General features: G+C 36.4%; 1 protein-coding gene across 6 annotated transcripts in view; it reads left to right on the forward strand.

The window, feature by feature from the left end:
* Positions 1–18,946, forward strand: part of FUT8 (fucosyltransferase 8) — a 273,019-nt gene that overhangs the window by 183,769 nt on the left and 70,304 nt on the right. For all 6 annotated transcript variants that reach the window (XM_046647852.1, XM_046647853.1, XM_046647855.1 and 3 more), the window contains one exon: positions 13,514–13,628. In XM_046647852.1, the coding sequence (XP_046503808.1) occupies positions 13,514–13,628 (115 nt within the window). The remainder of the gene's footprint in view (positions 1–13,513; positions 13,629–18,946) is intronic.

Genomic DNA, 18,946 nt, shown 5'->3' on the forward strand with positions numbered 1-18,946 from the left:
GGATTCTGATGGCAATTACTGTCTCATTAGTGAACAATAAAAGAAAAATTGTTATATTAACACAAGCTACCACTGTGAAGAGGAAGAGAATTATCCCACAACCAAGAAATTCATATACATTAACATCATCAGCAACATTGTAGTGACTTTGAAAAATTGCTCTGCTATTTTAAGTGAAAGTACAAATAGAATCTATCAGTTTATTGGAATCATTTTAGCATTAATGAATCTACAGAAATAAGATGGCATAAATTTCAAGGGGCACTGACTTATTAGACCACACGTTCAGCAGTCCCTTTGAAATTTTTAGCCTAGCTTGCAGTCAAGCCATACTAGTCCATTAGACCAAATGCTGACTAATTCCATCCTTAACGCTTCTCTACCCTAAAGCTGATTCTAGGTACCAAGATTCTGTTAATTGGAGCTGTGTGCTGGTGTGCTTTGCTTATTGCAGTATTATAGGAAAATGCAGATCTGAAGAGGATTTGAGTTGGGTAGACTATGTGGTATTTTAAGGAGAATTTTGGCTATTGACTTCTGATGGAAAGTTTAATGTTAAAGTTTGAGTAATTTTAATTAAATTACTTGAGAATTTAATGTTAAGGTCTTTTCTAAATTAAAATACTTGTTTAAAGAATTATTTTGTGCGTATAATTTTTACATATGTTTTGTGGCTATGTGTAGAAATGGAAAAACTATGTGCAAATGAAAAAAGTTAAGCCGTGAAAAGTTGATGTAAATCAGTGTTAAATTTTTTGTAAGTTGAATTCCATTTTAGATATATTATGATTCTTGACACTACCTTTTAATATATGTTAAATAATAATATTTCACTGAAAATGCAAATGGAAAGGTACCCAAGTCAATTTCTTTTGCTGTCTTAAGCAGAAATTATAATAAACTTGGGATACAGCTTCACTGGGTAGTAATTTGACTCCAGGCAGCAGATTAGAATTCAGTGATACAAATAATGAGCAAAGGACAGCCAAACATTAGAGCCTTTAAAGTAATGAATGTACAAACAGAAAGGATTAGCATGTATACAGAGTATGCCGTCTTACTGATAATTTTCAAGATCCTTAAGTGTAGGAATTAAAATCAAAACAGACTTTTATGTTTGCCTCTGGTAATTTTTACATTACACAGAAATCTCCATTTCATTTTTACACTTGCCCAAATCATAGTGTATAGATTGCCTCTAGACTGAAAGCCTATGTTCTCTGAGAAAATGGAGGTTGAGTCAGTTTCCTTGTTCAGATTTCCCTATGAATCGCTCATCATTTTTTGGTTCACAATGGCATCAATTATAGGGAAAAAACTTATGGGCTTTTGTTTCTTCAGAAGGGGTTTCTTTCCTTCAGAGAACTTTGTTCTGAGGGACACATTGATCCTCTTTTTTTTTTCCTTTCTAAACCAGCTTTGCTATGGCATTATTTATATACAATAAAATGTACATATTTTAGTCTGTAGTTCTATGAGTTTTGACAAATGCTCACAGTTTTGTATTGCTCGTATCTTAGTCTGTGGTTCTGTGAGTTTTGACAAATGCTTACCACCACTCTCAAGATCACAGGACATTGCTACTGCCGCAAGAAGTTTCCTCATGCCCTTTTGTAGTCAGCATCTCCCACACCATTTGCCCCGGCGATCTGTTTCTTATCCTCATAATTTTGCCTTTCCCAGAATTTTGTGTAAATTCAATCATATACTATGTAGCTTTTTGAGCATGGTTTCTTTCACTTGGCATAAACATTTTGAGGTTCACCCATGTTGTTTTGTGTATTGGCAGTTCATTCCTTTTTTATTGCTAAGTAATATTCCATTGTATGGATGTACCACAATTAGTTTATCCATCGACTGATTGAAGAACATTTGGGTTGTTTTCCATTTTTTGGTGGTTATGAATAAAGCCACTATAAATATTAACATACACATTTTTGTGGAAATATTTTCATTTCTTTTGGATTAATATTTAGGAGTGGGATTGATGGGCCATATGTTGAGTGTGTGTTTACTTTTATAAGATACTACCAAACTGTTTTCCTAAATGATGATACTATTTTGCATTCTCACCAGCAATACATAAGAGTGCCAGTTGCTCTGAATCCTTAACCACACTTGGTTTCGTCTGTTTTTACATTTTTCCCCCACCATTCTAATAGGAGTATTAGCGGTGTGTCATTATGGTTTTAATTTGCATTTCCTTACTCATGATATTGAGCATCTTTTTAGTGTCCTTATTTGCCATTCACATATCATCCTTGATAAAGTGTCTGTTCAGATCACATGGTTAATTTTGGGGGGAATTGTTTGTCTTATTATTGAACTATAAACATTCTTCCTTTATTTGGGATACAAGTCTTCCTGGTGCATTGTAGAAAGCTCATTCTGAGAGCCCTATGAAGGAAAGCCTGGTGTCAGGAAATTAGAAGGGTTTTGTAGAAGTCCAAGTAATGACAGTGAGTTTCTGGACCTGTGTAGTTGCCGGAGGGATAGAGAAAAAGGGAAAAATAGAAATATGAAAAATAGAAGCTGCAGGACTTGGTGACTGATTCAATGTGGGGAGATGGGGGAGTCAAAAGTAACTGAGGACTTGTATTTTGCTAGAAGGATAGCTTTCATAAATGGAGATCATTGTTTCTTGTGTAGTAATTTGGCTTTTCTCCCTGACAAAGTGTAATCTCCTGATGACTGGAACACTTAAGTTCAACATCTTCTGTACCTCACAGTGCTAAGCACTCACTATTTAGTTAGGTTTCAGTAAATTATCTTTTTTATTGGGTGGGGAGGCAGATATGTGCATTCTTTGGCTGATTGTTCCACACTCTACTTTGTGCCTTTTTGTAAAAACAGAATCTTATTCCATTGAAAGATAAAGAAAATTACATAATTGAGGTAGAAATATTCTCCAATAATTGAGATCCCAAAAGTTGTAAAGAGCAAGTTACAGGAGATAAGTCATTTACCCCTGAGTAAAACTGGAAGCTCTAGTTAATTTTTTAACAGTGGGTTCTGCAATAGAGAGGGTGTCTGTTAGAAGTCAAGGAGTGTGTAGAGGAGGAAATGGGGGGGCGGAGCTAAAGCATTCTCAGGGGTCCTGCTGATAGGCTTCATGGGGCTAGAAGAGAGCGGACATGGAAGTATTTTTATACTCAGTGCCCTTAACTTCATGTTTGATTCACTCTGGAGGATTTAAGTGATACCTGTATCTGAAAGTGGTCTTAACACAGTTATACATGAAGCCCTAAAAGTATCATAGTGTTTCTGATTTGGAATGTAATTCTGATGCTGAGAATTGGAGAATGGACTTTCTTTGAATTGAATGTGCATGATAAAAAATAATGTTGCTTACTAAATGTATCTAATCATTTGTTTACATTTCATTGTGTGCATGGGGGAGATTTTAAGTGCATCTCTAAATTTGTTAAAATTAAAAAAAAAAAAAAACTTTGCCTCACCTTAAAATCATTAAAGTTGTAACAGCCAGAGAACTACTTTAGATTTCATTTCTTATTCTATGGTGCTACTGTTCTTGAAAGGAGAGAAGAAATAGTAAAATGAATATGGAACATTGTTTTCTTTGATAGGACTCTTGGGGTCAAGCCATCTACTTGCTTTGTAAACAAAACTGGAACTTCAGTTGAATATTGAAAAAAAAATGTATCCTAATTTGTTTTTATACATTTTTCTTACTCAGCTTTCATTGCCTGTTAGGCCTTATACCTTTATGTGATAAGTAAAGTTGCACATCTTTCATTTTAATTCTTCAAAAGGTAATAGACCATACTGAAAGTACCTAAGTCAGAAATCTTTTTATATATATCACCATGTATTAGATTTTGCTTTATTTGTGTGAACAACATGAATAGTTTATTGCACTGTTATTATGGAATGTATATTTTTAACTAAGTCAATTTTAAGAGCAGAACTCCTTATTTTCTAAACAAATTTCCTAGAACCCTAATATAAGAAAACTAAATGTTGACTAAATCACAAGTATTACTAATGTCCTTAATTGTCACTTAAGTAGAAAAACTTAAATTTCCAAATATTTTAACTAATAGAGTCTCATGGTCATAGACGTATGAAGCAATTTGAAATGCAGTACTTACCATCTGATAGAGGCGTGTCTTACAAAACAGTCTCTTCCCAACACATAGGTAAATTAGAAAGTCAGTGGGGAAGGCAAAAGCGCTCTGTTTAATGGTTAAGAATTTTTATGTGTTGTTATTTCGTTAGTGCCGTTGAGTCAACGTAAAGGTCGCTGATTCCTAGTGAGCCTGTGTACAGCAGAGCAGAGCCCTGCCCAGTCTTTTTGCACTGTCCTCTTGTTGTCCAGCGCTACATCAGACAACGCTCTGCTGCGTTTTCGTGGCCAATTTTTTCAAAAGTGGATGGCTAGGTCCTTCTTTCTTGTATGTCTTAGTCTGGAAGCTCTGCTGGAACCTGTCCACCATCCACCCTGGGTGACTCCCTGATATTTTAAATACTGGTTGCAAAGCTTGCAGCATCACAGCAACACCCAGTCACCACAGTGTGACCAGAAAATGAACCCAGGCTGCAGTGCTGAGAGCCCCGAATCTTAACTACTGGACAACGAGTGCTGGCATCATTGTTATTACTGCATTGTTTTTCAAACTTCAACAAGGCATCAAGATCACCTGGAGGATCACCTGGAGGTTTTTTTTGGTGAGGAGGATTGTCCCTGAGCTAACATCTGTTGCTGATCTTCCTCTGTTTAGTATGTGGGACACCGCTTGATGAGCAGTGTGTGGGTCTGCGCTCAGGATCCGAACCTGGGAACTGGGGGCTGCTGAAGCAGTGTGTGCGAACTTAACCACTACATCACTGGGCCGGCCCCTGGAGGGCTTCTTAAAACATGGATTGCTAAATCCAATCTCTAGAGTTTCTGATTCAGGCGGTCTGGAGTGGTGCCTGAAAATCTGCATTTCTGATAAGTTCCTAAGTGATACTGAAGTTGCTGGTCTTTGAGAACTAAGGCTCTACAGAATCCCTGGTTCTCTTTATGAGTTCACCACTGATAGAGATTATCTCTGTTTCCTGGAAAAAATGGTATTTCTCCCTAAGTTAGTGGGACCTCGTCAGTAAGCTGTGAGGGAAGACTCTTTTCCTTTTCTCCCCACTGATGCTGTTCCTTGTATTGAGGAGACAGTGTGTCTGTTCTGGAATGTGGCTCCCATTGTTCATTACTCAAAATACCAGTTGTTATTGCAGTCTGGAGCCAAATATCATGTGTTCGAATCAGATGCAGCTCACCTGAGATTTTTAGCAAAACCCCATTTACCTGGTTAGCCTATTACTTGGGAGCTAGGAACTAGTAGAGCCTAATCCCTGCCTGTTACCACAGTTGGCTGACCAACTAGCATTAATTAGTTCTAATTAATTAATTAATTAGTTAGAACTAGCGTAAAAAGTTCTGTGGCTTTCAGAGGGTTTTTAAGAATTTAGAGGGGCTGATGGTATAATAAATAAATATAGTGTAGCATATTACTGTTACCTGCTATATTGATCTCAAGTGTTAGTATCACTAGATTTTCAATTGATGGTTTCATTCTACTGATTACGTATGACCATACTTCATAGTAATACAATCAGATTTACCTGCTTCTTTTGATATCGTTGATCATGAATTGACTCTGGCTTGTCTCTGAAACACCTAGAGGGAAATCAGCAATTTAGAGGGATTATTTTTGTCATTGTGTGTTTCATTATTTAAGTCGTAATATGGGTTCAGCGCTTGGATTGATGGCCGTATAGCTTTGTCCCTCCACCTCTGAGGATATCATGGAAAGTTTTGTCTTATCATCCTTTGAGGTTGCCCAGAGACATGTTTAACTTAATGACTGTTGCTTTGATTCGTATTGTCATCTTTTTGTTGCCAGTCACCAGTTTATGAAGTAGTTACTGGAGCTGCTGCTTTCTGATTCTTTATTTATTGAGATAACATTGGTTTATGACATTATATAAATTTCAAGTGTACATCGTTATATTTTGACTTCTGTATAGACTAGATCTGTTCCCTACCAAATGTCTAGTTGCCATTCGTCACCATACAAATGTGCCCCTTTACCTCTTTTACCCTTCCCCTACTTCCCTTCCCCTCTGGTAACCACCAGTCTGTTCCCTGTATCTCTGTGTTTGTTTGTTTGTTTATCTACCGATTGGGAGAAGATATTTGCAAGTCGTATATCCAATGAGGGGTTAAAATCCAAAATATATAAAGAACTCATGCAACTCAACAACAGAAAAACATACAACCCGGTTGAAAAATGGCAGAGGATCTGAACAGAAAGATCCTCTGTTTTCCAAAGAAGATATACAGATGGCTAACAGGCACATGAAAAGATGTTCAGCCTCACTAATTATTAGGGAAATTCAAATCGAAACCACAATGAGATAGCACCTCATGCCCATCAGAATGGCTATTATTAAAAAGACAAGAAATAAGTGTTGGAGAGGATGTGGAGAAAAAGGGAGTGTTCCCCTCATACACTGCTGGTGGGAATGTAAGTCGGCACAGTCCCTGTGGAAAACAATATAGAGATTCCTCAAAAATTGAAAAGCAGAACTACCAGCCACAGAGCTCGTGAGCTATTTCTCAGTTAAGTTGACTGAAACTATTGAGAAGCAATCTGGTAAAGCAGCAATCTCATCGCCCCTGCTTGGTCTGCAAGCAGTTATTATCATCAGTAACATATAAAGCAGCTTTGCTAAGACTGAGGTCACATGTATTTCCCAAATGTTGAATGATACTCATCGCCAATTATGCTGATAGGCTTTTTACTACTGTGTATAGGGGATTATGTAACAAAGGAAAGAACTTTGAATCAGATGAGGGGTGTGATAGCCGACTTGTTCTAGGGGAAGATTGGCAGGTTAATAGCTTATAGATTTATCTAATCAAAATTGCTGGTCATAACTGTTGTGACCCAGTAGCTTGTTTTTTCACTCTCTTCATAAGGTGGACCCTCCTTGACTCTCTTTTAAAAGTCCAAGAATTGATATTTCCACTTTTGAAAAAAATTAAATTTTGTGAACCTTCAAATCTACTATGTTGTTTATTTCATACACACACACACACACAGAGAGAAAGGAATGAAGATCTTAAGTTCTTTGAGATGTGATTTGATTGAGACTTATATTAAACTGGAATGTAGACACTCTTTTCCAGTTTAATTCCTTTGGACAAAATGCTTCTTTGTGATTGTCTTTCTACTAAGGAATCCAGGCTTATTTTCAAGTGATTCTAGAACATTCCTCCTAATATCCATGGACAAAGGGAGACATTGTCATATGAAGTTGTTCTTATTCTGCTCATCACTTCATCTCTTTCAGCCAGATTATAATTCTCCATCTTCTGTAAGGGAACATTCTCCCCTAAAATAAAGTTTGCATTGGAAGGAGAATATACAGGTGTAAAAAAGTATCTCACCTATGGCCCGAATTCTGTTTTGCCTGCCCCCAATTTACATCTCCTTGGGTGTGATTTCCAAACTCAAGAATGATTTTGACATTAGAAATAATCACTTACTAAGGATTTCCTACATGCCAGTCACTGTGATAAAGGCTCTCCATTCATTATCTTACTTCATCAGCATAGTAATACTATGAGGCAAGCGTTATTATTTCCTGTTTGATAAATAAAGTTATACTCAGGCCTAGAGAAATTAGCTAGCTTACACAAGTAAGTGACAGAGATGTTTGACTCCAAAATCCTTTCTCTTAATTGCTAAATACTTAGCTTCTCTGAGCTTTATTTTTCTCTTCTACACGTAGGGACGTAATTCCTCTATCACAGCATTGTGATGATTAAATGTGGGACAATATATAAAACACTTTCCACAGTGACTGACACATTGTAGATTCTGGTAGGCTCTAGGTTTTCAAGTTGAATAGGCATTTTTTCAGACCTGTCTCCTGGTCACCTTTTTATCCTTTGTACTGCCTGTTTCTGCCAAATAAGGCAGGAGGAAACCAAAGTAAAAGCAGCCTTGGACAAAACCCAGGTAAGTTGTTTTGCCCTTGATCCAGATTTACGTATGGATGAGACTCTGTGGTATAGCCTCCCTTAGTCACATTTACTTCAATAAGTGTTAGTTTCTTCACCTTGGGATTTTCTTGCTTGAATTACATCTGCTCTGTCCTGGCCCTCAGGGGAATTTCTCTCTTTAACACTTTGATTCATGTATAAACAAAATATTCTTCTTGTGGTTCTTCAGTGGCATAATTGAGACAGACTGGAACATTTAAAAAGAGTTTTGTGAATATTAAAATATAAAAATAGGAAAATTAACAGATAATACAAAGAAAATAAACGGGTAGCCCTGCTTTGGAAGTAGAGGTTTTGATGCCTGTCATAGCTAGCTTTCTCTCAGTGTCATAGGTTCTGTTCTAGTCTACCAGTTATCTTTAGGCCTCTGTATTCCACCTTCAAATGACTAGCACTGTTCTGCTCATACCTTGCCTGGGTGTGTATTTCCCAGGCTTTGATCTCGGCTCAAACCCGGCCTTTAGATTCACCACCCACCGTCTAGATTTTTTGATATCTTCATAGTCAAAACCAAGACAGCCAGATTCCCAGCTTTAGGACAATTCTAGGAGATTTGATTTTGGAGTGAAATCACTGAAAACCCAGCATTTCTGTAGAATGGTTTTCACTTACCGTGTTTCTCAATAATGAGCCACAACTGAAACTTTGTTTAATTATTCTCATGTTTTTGTCCAAAAGATGATGAATTTTGCAGGATGGTAACTTCTAAACATTATTGAACCAGCAAAGAACTATTTTGAACTTAAGGTAATTTCCTTGGCTTGTCTTTGTAACATGGTCTCCAAAGGGGAAGCCAAGAAAAATGTTTAAAAAGCAAGCTTAATTTTAGCTGACTATTGGAGTAGAGTGACTGACTGCGTTATCACAAAAAAGTTAGTGTACTTTTTTTTTTTGGTATTTGGCCTCTACTTATAAATTTGATTTTCCACTTTTCTTGACAGAGATTGGGATGAATGTGAATAATTGCCAAGACTTAGTACTGATGTAACTGGGTAAAAACATTCACTTTTATGTTTTCTAATTTATTAAAAAATACAGAGATCAGCTTTCATTCCTCGTAGTAAAGGAATGGCTTGATTACTATAACATGAAAGCATAAACCATGCCAATTTTTTTATTTCAAAGAATTTCCCCCTCCATATTAGACCTAATGTAGTTTTTACCTGCTTGAGGCTATAATTTAATGCTATTTGAGTATGTGTATGTTTAATTTAATGTAAAGCCATGCAGAGCATATTGAATTTCCTTTTTTCCTTCAACAAGCGTTTGCTGATTGACTAGCTTTTTCTCTCACTGTATTACATCTCCAGAAACAATACTGCTGTTTAAACTTGAGGCTTGTGACAAGTTTTGTGATCACTCCTATTTGTTAGGCAGGAAAAGGCAAATGACTACATTTGGATATGTTGAAGTCTATGAAATTTAGAAAATCATGAGTGTGATGAGAGTGATGGGAGAGAGGCTTATAAAACTGAGAAAATAATTTAAATAAACATCCAGCTGGGTCCTATAACACCATTATAGTTAAAGATGTCTCCTGAGTTTCCATGATCAGCTCACACAATTTCACATGGGTGGCGATTTTTTCCTCAGTTAACTGTAAAGGAATACTGTAGGCTACATAATAGTCCGTAGACACCTAAGTTTTGTACTGTGAAAAAACTTAAAAGTTGAACCTTTGTTCAGTCTTGTGTAAGGCTGCAAGTTAATTTCTTAGGGAGGCAGTAAGTCGTAAGTTTGGTTTTTCTGACTAAAGTTACTCTTTTTCATAAAAAGAAAATGTTTTGAATCTTAGGTGAGAATAATAAATATAAAAATAGATAAAGCATCACATATTAGATTCTCGCCTTGCTTAAAAAGAGTAAACATAGAAATAGTCAAGCTGCAAAGTGTCCTGCATGTGGATAATGTTCACACTTCAAACAAATGTCTAAATGCTTCACAGGTGATCCTTTGTTTTAAAGCATTGTGTAAAGCTATTCGACTCTTAGTTGGGTGAATATTCTAAACTGTGGCTAGGATTTTTAATTTTTATTTGTATCTTATTAATAGTTTTGTTTTATTCAAAGGGGCTTTTAGGTATTCTCTGTTGATTGTGTGTAATTCTAATGGTTTTCTATAATAGTAAATAAGACTTTAGCTTTTTCTGTGGGCTGCATTGCTTTGTTACTAAATGGTTTAGCATCTAGTTAAGAACCAAGAATAAAAGAGACCTGAGACTATGTCATATGCTCCTAGACAAATCACAATTGTTGAGGGCTGGCGTCATCATCTGTTAAATGAGTCCAGGCTGATCAGTTCCTTTCTTCAGGTTGCTAAGGCACTGGGTGTTGGATCATTTTTCTGACTGGCCTCAGTACCACACATTACTGTCACCCTCACCTGAAGAATCCTTCCTCTTAGTTGTAGAATTATTAGTGGGTGCTCTTCAGACACAAGGTGGAAGCTCTGAAACAACTCTCTGAGGCATTCTAACTAGCAGTCTGTTCAGGCTGCTGTAACAAAAATACCACAGACTGGGTGGCTTATAAACAACGGAAATTTATTTTCTCACAGTGCTGGAGGCTGGTAAGTCCAAGATCAAGATGCTGGCAAATTTGGTGTCTGGTGAGGGCTCTCTTTCTGGTTCATAGACAGTGCCTTCTCATTTTGTCCTCACGAGGTGGAAGGGGCTAGGGAGTTCTGTGGGGTCTCTTTTGTAAGAGCACTAATCCCCTTCATAAGGACTCCGCTCTTGGCTTAAGTACCTCCCAAAGGCCCCGCCTTTTAATACCATCACTTTGGGCATTAGGTTTCAATATGTGCGTTTTGAGGGAGACACAAATATCCAGTCTATAAATTACTACTTTGTATGTGTTATCACTAATCCTTAAAAAAAAAACTGTATGGAAAGTATTGTAATACTTATTTTAAAATGAAGTAACTAAGTCTCGGAGTTGTCAAAATAACTTTCCCAGGACACAAAGCTGGTAAGAGGTAGAGCCAAAACGGGGAAATAGGTTTGTCCACCTCCAGAAGCTCTTTCTCCTCTGATTCAGACTTTCTGATTTTGCGTACTTACATTGAACAGAGTTCACATGTTTGTTCTCTGGAACCCTTACTTTGATATTTGTTAGTGCAGTAGGTAAATGCCTGAGCTTTAGAATCATGCTGCTTGGGTTTGAATTCCCACTCTGCATTCTGAACTTTGTGACTTTGAGCAAATTATTTTACCTCTAAGTGCCTCCCATTCCTTATCTTACAAGGTAGTTGTGAGGATTAAATGAAATAATGTAAAGCACCTAAAATAGGTGTCTGGCCCAGAGCAAGAGCTCAACACCTGTTGTTGTTCTTCTTATTTAATAGCGCAGATCAATTTTCTCTAAGTACTTTTCGAACCTCCAGCTAAATGCTTTATGTTTTTAGTTAATACCGTCATTGTAGGTGGTTTCTAGAAGTGTATGTATGATATATTTTATTTATATATATACTTTTCTGACAAATAAATTTCTAACTTTATAATTTTCACAAGCAAATAATACATCCTTATAAGCATTCCTTGAATAGACGAGTTAAGACTAAGCGTAGAGAATGGGTGAAGCTAGAGCTATAACTAGCTAAGGATTATTCTCCAAACCTCTCTACTGCAAACTTGGATTTGTAAAAGATAAAAATTATCAACATTATCTCATCTAAAATTTTTGAAGATTTTTCTTTTGCTTTTTCATGCATTTATCTATTCAAAGATATTAGGTGAAAATTTTCTATGTGATGAGCACTGTTATAAATGCTGATTTAAAAAACAAAACAAAGAATTAAACAAACAAACCCTGCTCTCATGGAGCTTAAATTCTAGTAGGGGGAGAAAGATAATGAAATAAAGAAGTTAATGGTGTATATTAGAAGATGATAATTGCTTGGGGAAAAATAAAGCGGAAAGAGGAGAGAGAAAACCAAGAGATGGTGATAGTGATTGGATGTTGAGATTTCAAGTGAGATAGTCTGTGAGAAAGCCTTATGGAGAAGGTGACATATGAGCAAAGATTTGAAGGACGTTTGGGTGAATCATGCAGATGTGTATCTGGGAAATGAGCATTCTAGGGGAGGGAAGAGCATATGCAAAGGCCCTGAAGTAGGAACATGCCTGGCATGTTCAGGGGTTAGTAACAAGACTGTGGCACTGAAGTAGAATAAGTGAGGAGGACAATAGTAGGAGATGAGATCAAAAAGGTAATGGAGGGCCATGTTGTCTGGGGCCTTGTAGGTCAAAGTAATAACTGGAGTTTGTGTGAAATGAAGAGAACCGATTCAATGTTAAGAGCAAAGAAATAACATTGTTTGATGTTTTAGTAGGATCTAGTTGCTATAAGGAGAATAGGCTGGAGAGGTAGGCAAGGATGGAAGCAGGGAGACCTGTTCAGAAGCTACTGTAATAATTCAGGTGAGAAAAATTGGTGGCTCAGTTGGTAGCAATGCCAGTAGTGATATGTGGTCAGAAATTGGCTAAATCTTTGCTGATAGATTGAGGGGCGGGGTGTAGAGAAAGAAAAGAGTTTTGCTTTTTACTTTTCTTTATTGGTAAATGCAAGTCATAACTTTTATTTAATGCAATATAAATAAAACCATCTGCACCAGCTCTGAAGTTTCTCTTCCTGGTTTACTGGATATTTTAGTTTATTTTGCAGGAAATCTGGCAAATTATAATTGAAATTACTGATGCTACACAGAGTGGGAAAGTATCTTAACAATGATTTTATTAGTTTAGACCAAGAATTGTCACATTATAGCCCAAGGGCCAAATTTGTCCTGTAGCCTGTTTTTGTGAATAAAGTTTTATTGGAACACAGGTACACCCATTCATTTACATATTGTCTATGGCAGCTTCCCTGCTACAAAAGCAACAGAGGCCCACAAAGCCTAAAATATTTACTGTCTGGCCCTTTATGGAAAAAAGTTTGCTGACCTTGGCTTAGACCATTGTTTAAGAGTTGTATCAAAATTTTCTCTGATTTTTTTCTAACCACTCAGAGTGTTTAAGTATGAAGAGAAAATTTAAGAGGGGACAGGAAATGACAGTAGAGAGAATAAAAAGGCATAGTATTCAAATACTGGCACCAACTTATTTCTCTCGCTTATGTTAATCTACCTATTTCTTTGCTGTGGGTATCCACTTCCACCTGATCTCTGTAGTGCTTTGTCTTGGGAGGTAAGTACAGCTGACTGACCTCATAAAAAAAAAAAAAAGTATGTTTTCTCAACAGTAGAAATTTCCTATAGGAATGAGTCTTGGATGTTAGAAACTAATCATTGAATTCCATAGGCTTGATAGAAAATAAAGGATGAGTACCAGCGTCAGTGTGAGCATCAATCTTTATGAAGAATTTGACTCTTCTCTTAGGCCTTTGTGTAATCCTCTGATGAAGTACAAATAAGTTAGATGGCCAATGTTGTTTGCTTTTACAGGTCTGTAATGACAGATCTATACTACCTCAGTCAAACAGATGGAGCAGGTGACTGGCGGGAAAAAGAGGCCAAAGATCTGACAGAGCTGGTTCAGCGGAGAATAACGTATCTTCAGGTAAGAAGGTTAGATTAAGAGAGAAACTCGAGCGAAAAAAGAAGGAAAATCTTAATAAAACTAAAAGTAAGATTTGCTGTTGTTTTTTAGTCTTCCTAGCCTTTGCTTTTTGAAAGTATTTTACTCACTCATTTTACATATTTATTCAGAAAGACACTGTTTGCCTTGAGTGGAATACAGAGATGCCTAAAACAAGGTCCCTGCCCTAAAGGGGGCTACTTCTTACACACCAACATGTGCACACACACACACATGCCCATCCACACACACGCACACACACTCTACAATGCAAAACAGAAAGTGCTACATTTTATACGACAGCTACAGATGAAACGCTTGTGGGAGGAATATGATGTCAAGGATAGCTTTGTGGAAAAGTATTATTTGAACTGAGCTGTAAAGGCTAATTACGTAGGATTTAGACACCCAGAAATGAAGGAGAAGAGCATACCAGCTGGAGCATAGGATGTGAGCATGGTCCATAGCTGGAAAAGAGCAGTACAGGAACCCACTGAGAAATGGTATATTTTAGTTTGTCTGGAGTTTTGGGTTGTTTGAAAAGAAGGGATGGAAAATAAGCTGGAAAAGGTAGGTTTGGGAGCCAGATTGCAGAGGCCCTGCGTGCGTTATGGTGCATAAGCACTAAGTGGTTGTGGAAAGATTTTCTTTATTGCATAAACAACATTATAACAACAAATAGGCAATAAAAATCAAGGGTAAACCCCAAGTCCTGGGACCTTTTAAATTTGTTTTCTTCATTTTTTTGTGTTCTCTTCTAGTTCTTATTAATACATGTACTCAACTGTACATATTTGTAAGGATAGAATTGATTTACTCTTTTTTTTTTAAAGATTTTATTTTTCCTTTTTCTCCCCAAAGTCCCCCAGTACAGTTGTATATATTTTAGTTGTGGGTCCTTCTAGTTGTGGCGTGTGGGATGCCGCCTCGGCATGGCCTAATGAGCAATGCCGTGTCCGCGCCCAGGATCCAAAACAGCAAAACCCTTGGCAGCCGAAGCGGAGTGCACAAACTTAGCCACTTGGCCACAGGGCCGGCCCCTGATTTACTTTTGAATTTTGTCTTTTTGCTTAATACCGCATAAGCAAATTTTTTCTGTTTTGGAGTCACAACCTGCTTTTGAAAGGCTTTTACGGGTGAGTGGCATGATGAGAGTGGCGCTTTAGTGATAGTAATCTGAAAGTAGTATTTTAGTTGAACTGGATTAGTATTGGAAAAGGCTAGAAGCAAGGAGAACATTTAGGATAGAGGACCACACTGCAACTTCTAAATACTGAGGTCCTTGGCACTTAGCATTGGAAGTGAAGAGACAAATTTGAGAGATTGGGAAGATAGAATTGATCTGCCTTTTGAAGTAGGTGAAACGGCTGAAACAGCTGGGGTAATGGGGGCATCATTAACTGACAAGGAACTTGAAGATAGGCTAGTCTTCAGAGGGAAACAGTGAATTCAGAAGTAGAATTCTTCAACCCTCAAAATGCTTCAAGTTGAAATGACCATGTCCCTCCTTTTCTAATACTATTGGTCGTATAGTTTCTGTACAATCACTCTGCTTTCCTTTTAAGGTTAATGTGTCTTATAAAAGCAAAATAATAGCCAGTGAGTTGATTCCGTATATTTTAAGGTGCACAATTTCCTACACTTAAATAGGAAAAAATAGAAAATCAAGTATTTAAAGAGATAATTAAAACCCCAACTGCTCTTGGCATGCTGTCTTGGTCTCACTCCCATGGCCATTCATCAGAGCTGTCGGCAGAATGAGAAACACTTGCCTCCTGTAGGGAAGAGGTAATTATCTCCTATCAACTAGAACCTCGTTCAGTGAACTATAAACAGCTGGTGGTGCAGAACTATCGTCCTCATTTAAAATGGAAATAACTATGGTTTCTGAGTTTCTTCCATTTCCACAGATTCATTAAATTTTCACGCAACAAAAGTTATATTTAAACTATGAGTTGGTCATAGTTCAGCTCCCCACACTCTTACAAGTACCTGTCCCCTGCTTTAGTTTCTTTTTTCCTCTTGGTTTTTAAGTGGCCAAGTACTTTGACCGTAGTGCAAATTTGGTCCCCTATGTGCTGATTTCTGTGGTTCTGTGTTAGAGAATTTCACTTGTAAATCATGCTGATGATTTAAAACTACATTGGCTTTTTAAATCTTTCAGACCATAGCAAAACAGTGTTTCACTTGGACCTTAACTTCAGTTTCAAATATTACTATTTAACAAATTTTTACTTTCATGCTTTTCTTTTTTTTTTTGTTGAAAAAGAAAAAGTGATTTTTAAAATTCAAGGAGATGGGGAAAATCTCAGTAGGAAAAAATTTAAAAAATATATATTTCTTTAATTATCTAATGTATTCATGATCATTTTTTCCATCTAGTCTAGAAGTTCTTTGAAGTTAGGGACTTTATTTTTAACATATTTTTTGTTAGAAGTTAAAGATGCCACTCACTCACTCTTCGTCTTCCCTAGATAGAGGTGAATAAGAGTCCTTTCTCCCTTTCCAACAGAATTAAACATGGATATTTGTAAGGAATGCTTTCTCTGACTGGAATTTTTATTCCCAGTGTGTTTTTAAGCACTAAAGCTACTTTAAAAAGAATGATTTGTCACTGGTTTAACTAAATGGATTAGAGAATTGAATCAGAAGAGTTGACCTATTTATACAGATTTTTTAAAGTGATTACATTTTTTTCCTGTTATAACTTTTCTTGGTATTCACATCTATTAGTGTTCCCATAATGATAGCTTTAAATGAAATATTACTTTAAAAAAGTAAATAGAAATATTACTTTAAAAAAGGCTATTTAAGCAACTTAGATTCTGAAAAACTTCAACAGGGCTTAGGAAATGAGTAATATGCTAGGAAATAAAGCTAAAAAGAAGGATAAAGAAAAAATCTTTGACCTTTGATACCTGTACTCAGAATAAAAATATGCAGTTCATATAACATTAGTGGAGATTTTAGAAGGCTCTCCTTGTTTATCTCTTAGCCAACACTTATATAAAGGACAATAATAATTTGTATCTAGGTAGGAAATAATTGGGAAAAGGTACAATAAAAGCATTTTCTTTTTCTTTTTTTTGTGAGGAGGATTGGCTCTGCGCTAACATCTGTTGCCAATCTTCCTCTTTTTGCTTGAGGAAAATTGTTGCTGAGCTAACATCTGTGCCAATCTGCGTCTATTTTATATGTAGGACGCTGCCAAAGGATAGTTTGATGAGCAGTGTGTAGGTCTGCACCCAGGATCTGAACCTACAAAACCTGGGCCACCAAGGCGGAACAGGCAAACTTTACTGCTATACCACTGAGCCAGCCCCAAAGCATGTATTTTTAATATTTTAAATCTATTCGGGAGATTTTAATCATTTAAATACCTTATTGTAGTCCTGGTGAATAATTCAGATAATTTTATAATTTACTTCCAATGATTGATTTGGTTTATTGAAACCATTTTCAGTTTTAGTAGATTTTTACTCATAGTGGTGAAATTTATTATTAGTTCTATCACCAATAAGCATTTTTTTAAAAACCCTGATTTGTTTAAGGTATAATGCAAGACCTAGTGCAAAGAAAACAAACTATATTAAGCACCTGTCTTAATCCATAATAGGTTTCATTTTATTTTTTTATTTTTTTGTCTCACTTTTAATTTTTTAAAATTTTTAAATTTATTTATTTTTATTTTTTTATTTTACTTTATTTTTGAGGAAGATTAGCCCTGAGCTAACATCTGCTGCCAATCCTCCTCTTTTTGCTGAGGAAGACTGGCCCTGAGCTAACATCCATGCCCATCTTCCTCTACTTTATATGTGGGACACCTACCACAGCATGGCTTGCCAAGCGGTGCCGTGTTTACACCTGGGATCCGAACCAGCGAGCGAACGAACCCTGGGCCGCCAAAGCGGAACGTGTGCACTTAACCGCTGCACCACCAGGTCAACCCTATAGGTTTTGTTTTAAATCTAAGCCTGCCTTTCTGCAATTCTCCAATCCTTTGAATTGAGCAAATATCATTCTCTCACGTGATTGACTTCAAGTCATATAGGTCAGTTAAGTTTGGTTACAATTTTAGATTTCTGTTCATTTATCTTATACCTTGGTTTTACTTGGGAAAAGCAATTTCACAAAAGATACTGGAAAATAAAAAGGTTTTTAGGGCAGTTAGACTTCAGTGGGACAAAGTTCCATGGTTGTCTTAATTAAATGTATTTTCTCTTTGGAGCTGAAGCCTCTATGGCATGGTATAAAAAGACTAAACTGACTAAAAGATTATAAAAATTTGATTGAGGACACCCCCAGGTATGCTATTAGGCTCAAATAGAATGGACCAAGTATTTCTCTTAAGATCCTAGTCTTTTATATGTTTATCTAAAAAGTTCTTCATCTGTTAAGTGAATGTCTAATGTTGGGTTGTTTCAAATACCATTTTGTGCTGGTCTTTACTCTTGTTCTATATCTCATAACAAGTTGAGAACGTGCTGTTGTTTATATTTCTCTAGTTTCAGATACCTACTTCTGCCTCCTTTTAAAAATTGCGCTTTGCTGATATTTTTTATTATGAGTCCACGTTTTAACCATAATATAAGTCATTTTCCTAGACTTCTGGATGCCATGGAAGAGGTTCTCTTTTCATTATGGTTATTAGGATTTACTTTGTAGTTTCTAATCAACTCATATTAAATTCTGATCAGCTCATATTAAACAAATACAATGATGGAGATCACAATGCCTTAGTTTCTTAACTTGTTTGGAACGGTTGGAGGTTGATAAGTAACTATGGTGGAGAGAGCTGCTAGTTAGAGCATATAGCTTTTGGTGAAAGGTGTTTCCTAGTTAAACTTGAAATTATCTGTCTTCTGGTACAGGATGATTGTTTTTTTCTGCCTAGCTCCAAAGTTGACATTTTGAGCAAAATCGAACCCATTTCGAGTGGAATCTAAATAAAATATACAAAAAGTAGCAATAGAAAAAGATATTTTTTGTTTGCCTTGGGGGCTTTGTTTTGTTTCTTTATGTTTTAAATAGGACTTTTACTGGAAATTGTAATAATTTTACTTTTTTTGAGAGAGAAAGCTGAAAGATGTGAAAATGGAGAACAACTATTTTACTTTTTAAATGAAGACAGAGATTTTTTTTTTCCATTCAAAAATAACAGACTGGTTAGAGAAATAACAGCTTTCTATTGTCCTGTATGGATTACAGTGACTGTGGATGGTCTTTGAAATGGAAAGCGGCCAGGTCACACTAGGAATCCATTATTTCAGATTGTGGAGCAACCCTCTACTCCAAGACAG

This window comes from Equus quagga, chromosome 20 (genome assembly GCF_021613505.1).
Source record: "Equus quagga isolate Etosha38 chromosome 20, UCLA_HA_Equagga_1.0, whole genome shotgun sequence".
Classification (NCBI taxonomy): domain Eukaryota; kingdom Metazoa; phylum Chordata; class Mammalia; order Perissodactyla; family Equidae; genus Equus; species Equus quagga.